General features: G+C 46.0%; 1 protein-coding gene and 1 long non-coding RNA gene across 17 annotated transcripts in view; one reads left to right on the top strand and one right to left on the bottom strand.

Moving 5' to 3' along the window:
* Positions 1-3362, bottom strand: part of NR2F2 (nuclear receptor subfamily 2 group F member 2) — an 18001-nt gene extending 14639 nt beyond the window's left edge. Inside the window, exon 1 of the mRNA XM_015638741.3 lies at positions 3150-3362. Within this exon, the coding sequence (XP_015494227.1) occupies positions 3150-3192 (43 nt within the window). The 5' untranslated portion in view covers positions 3193-3362. The remainder of the gene's footprint in view (positions 1-3149) is intronic.
* LOC107209285 overlaps positions 23-3746 on the top strand; it is a 36208-nt gene continuing 32484 nt past the window's right edge. For all 16 annotated transcript variants that reach the window (XR_004498945.1, XR_004498942.1, XR_004498950.1 and 13 more), the window contains exon 1: positions 23-2509. This is a non-coding gene — a long non-coding RNA (uncharacterized LOC107209285). The remainder of the gene's footprint in view (positions 2510-3746) is intronic.

Below are 3746 nucleotides of genomic sequence, written 5' to 3'. Positions count from 1 at the left end.
GCGCTCCTCGTTCCCGCTCGCCCCGAAGCGAGGGGACCGCGGCTTCGCTCCAGGCAGCACCGAAGCCCGGCACGCCGCTCCGCGGAGCGTGACAGCCGTGCCTTTCGCTCGGCATCGCCACGGCGCCGCTCGCCTCAACACCTTTAACTTTATTTCGGGGTTTTGCGGGTTCGGGGCTTTCATGACCACACGTACCCCGCCGCTGTAACGCGGCCTCGGTGCTGTACCGCGAACATGTAACAGAGCTAAGCACGGGGACGTGTTTATTTCCCGCTGAACGGAGCCACCGGCCAGCCGAGCGGGGACTCGAGTCCTTCTCCCGGTGAAAATGGCCAAAAGACGCTCGAGCAAGCGAAGGGACGGAGAGATAAAATAGAAAACATGTCAACATAGACAGAAAAATGCCCGGCCCGACCATTCCTCCTCTGTGAACACACGCGACTAAGGGCGCTCACATCCCAGCCGGTCACCAGGCACGGCCGCGGGGACACAGACCTGGGCACAACTCTGTGAGGGATTAATTGCCCCTCACCACCTCACACACACTTTTTCATGTTGCCGCATGCCCACATACTTCTGCCGCAGAAATAATACATGTGGCTAAAGCCGCAGGTGCGGAGGTGGTTGGAAAGTTGTAAAAAGCACCTCGACTTGAGGGTGTCCTGCCTGGAAACCCGGTGTGTTCAAACCCCACGGGCGAAGATGTTTTTTGCGACTCAATTTCAAAGACAAGGCTGCAGCGTTCCCATTGATCCTCATGGAGCAAAAAATAACCTTTACCCGAAACAGTGACCAGGAGGGACTGGGAAGACAGAAAGTGGGAAAGGAATCTTTCCTGGTTAAAATGTGGGGAACTGCCTTAGGATTTCCAAACAACCCAGAGCTGAGGAGGTCACCTTTCGGGGAGGGTAGGAGAAGGTGGGGGTTCAAAATGCAGAATAGCCACAGATTGTTGCTGATGTTGAATTTCCTGAGGAAAAAAATAAAAGCCAAAACCCAAACCACAACCCAACACCAACCTTTCCTGTCTCGAATCTGACAAAGTAAACAGGATTAATTCACCATATGAAAAAACATAAACGCCGTCCTAACAAATGCAGAAATCAGAAGAGAAAGCGGTTTTAACAGGGCGCACAATATTAATAGTTTGAACGTATGATCGTAAAAATGAAAAACCATTGATACACGCTTAAAAGCCGCCGTATACGCTGATTGCTCAAGCATTAATGAAGAATGCCCCAGATTAACTATTTGCTCTTCGAGGGATACAGCGATATAACTATCTATTAGCACCATTAGATGCTTTGCTATTTATTTGAAAACACCCCTGCGAGTGGGTTGAGACAGAAGAGATGAATGTAAAAATGAACTGCAGCTAATTTCGCTAAATAATTCTCGAAACCTGAGCGCCTCGCAAGGAAGGGGGAGATTCTCCACTGTCCTTCTCTGAGGCTAATGACAATAGAAATGCTCTGGTTTAAAAGTGAGACCGTATTGGTTTTCCAAATAAACAAACGCATCCCTCCTGCCATTTTACTGCAGATGTAAATTTATTTTAATGAGAGGGAGTGGAAGGATTTATTTTGCTAAAATAGAGTTGGGGATAGAGCCGGTGTAAATCTTTAGGTTTCAAAAAGAGAGGAGGAAGGAGGGGGAAGCTGCTTTCCTGGCAGAAAGCTGCCTAACAGTCCTCTAATTCTTTCTAGATTAAATCGCAATATGAATACAGCATCGAACAAATACCGAGTTTCGCTCTGAACTCAGTGGAAAGCAGTTACGTCTAACAGAATTCAATGAATTCCTCTTCTCCCTCAATGTAGTATGTGTGTGTTTTTCTCTTCCACCACACTGAAGTTCCATGAATAGGGAAAGTGGCTCCTATTGTGTGCCTCTGAACTTCCAAGTCAATGCAATTTTTAACCACTGGCTTGTGGTACTTTGAAAATCACCAGGGGCTGTCAGAGTTGGGTCCTCTGAAAAATTTACAGTGCTAAATCAGAGCATATGCTGTGAGAGAGGAAAAAAAATTGCTTAAGATTGGAGCAAGTACAGTATCTGGCTGCCCCCTAGTGTAAGTCTCTTATCTGCCTAAAATTCAACTTTAAAAGAAAAGGATCTCTTAAAGGGAAACGACTTTTGGCTCACGTATGCATACGAGAATGAAACTTCTGTACATTTTAATCTGATTAATTCCTAAGGATTTAAAATTAATTGGCTTGGGCACTCCTAGACCGGACTATAAGATTTCTGCATCAGGGTTTCTGCGAGAGCTGTGCCGAATAGGTATTTTTAAGGGATAGTGGTAAGGGATGGGGGGGGGGGGAATCCTGTTTTGTGATTTTTTTTTTTTAACGAGGATCCGAGCCTCGCTTGCTGTTGTCAGAGCAAAACACTTCTGCTGCTTAAAGTCAGATCTACGTCTTTTGCAATAATACTTAAAAAAAAAAAAAAAAAAGGATAAATAATTGCCTTAAAGCCTCAGCCGAACTGCCAACCACACCTTCGGATGGTGAGTATATTCCAGCTTCTTTCCATTGTACTTGCTTAGCCAGGGAAGGGACCGGAGGGGGAGAGGGGATCTCGGCGCTCTACCTTCACCACCGACTTTTTTTTTTTTTTTTTTTTCCTTCCTCCCCCCCAAAAAAATCCCCGCTGCCAGCTGCACACTGCGACGCGATCCCGGGCAGTTTAATACCTATCACTTAAGTTAAGAGCCTCGTCCTGCCCTCCCACCCTCCGGAGCAGGTCTGTCCGCGCTCCCCCCGAGCAGCCCCGGCGCCGGGCAGGGGCGGCAGCGCCGGCCGCTGCTCCTGGGGAAATGACTTGGAGCCGCTTTGCCTCGGACCTGGAAGCCGGGTCCGCTCCTTGGGTTTGTTCGCTTGTTTGTTTGTTTGCTGCTTTGCTTTATTTAGCTAAAGGACGTGCTAACTGATGGTGCTGCAATTACACATACTTGGGTCTGCCCCCCTCCCCTCTTCCCCTCCTTAGAGCAACCCACGTAACCTTAGAAACGATCGTTTAAGACGCACGCTAGCTAACATTTGCTTTTTTGGATTTTTTGTTTTCCTTAAAAGAGAAACACAAGAATCACAACACATTGCCCGAAAAAAGTGTCAAAGAAGAAGAAAAAAAACTATAAGTAAACATACCAAAACCATATTTGCCTTGTTCAAGGTCCCAAATCGCTTGCATCTTCCTTTTTCTACCTCTCCTTTAGTTTGGCAGGTGAAACAAACAAATAAAAAAAAAAAAAATCAGACCGCTGTTTGCCCCCCAGAAAGATGTGCGTTGGGTAATTAAAGAGAAGTCTCCTTCTTGGTGTTTATCTAAGCGATTGTGCAAACTGATTAAAAAAAAAAAAAAAGAGAGAGAGCGAAAAAAAAAAAAAAAAAAGTAAAGTTACAGCCTTCAGGGGGGGAAAAAAAGGAAGCAAGGTGAAGGGAATAGATTTCCCACAACCTAAAGGGAAGTGCTTTCGATGTATTATTAGCGATCAGCCTTGGGAGAGAGAGGAAAAAAAAAAAAACACCCTGAACACACTCTAACTTTACACAGACAAGATTTCAGGGGGGGCTTTGTACACAGCTGCTTAGGAATGTGCGCCTTGCCTTTAAGAAAAAATCCCCAAGCCCAAGGTAGGAGATGTCTTTGAGTGATCCTTGTCTCATTTCATTCCTTAGAAGGAAGAGCGTCTCGCTACACCTTGTTTGGAGCTGGAAAGGCGAGACTTAAAAAAAAAAAAAAAA

This window comes from Parus major, chromosome 10 (assembly GCF_001522545.3).
Source record: "Parus major isolate Abel chromosome 10, Parus_major1.1, whole genome shotgun sequence".
Lineage (NCBI taxonomy): Eukaryota > Metazoa > Chordata > Aves > Passeriformes > Paridae > Parus > Parus major.
This window is presented reverse-complemented; position numbering and strand designations above follow the sequence as displayed.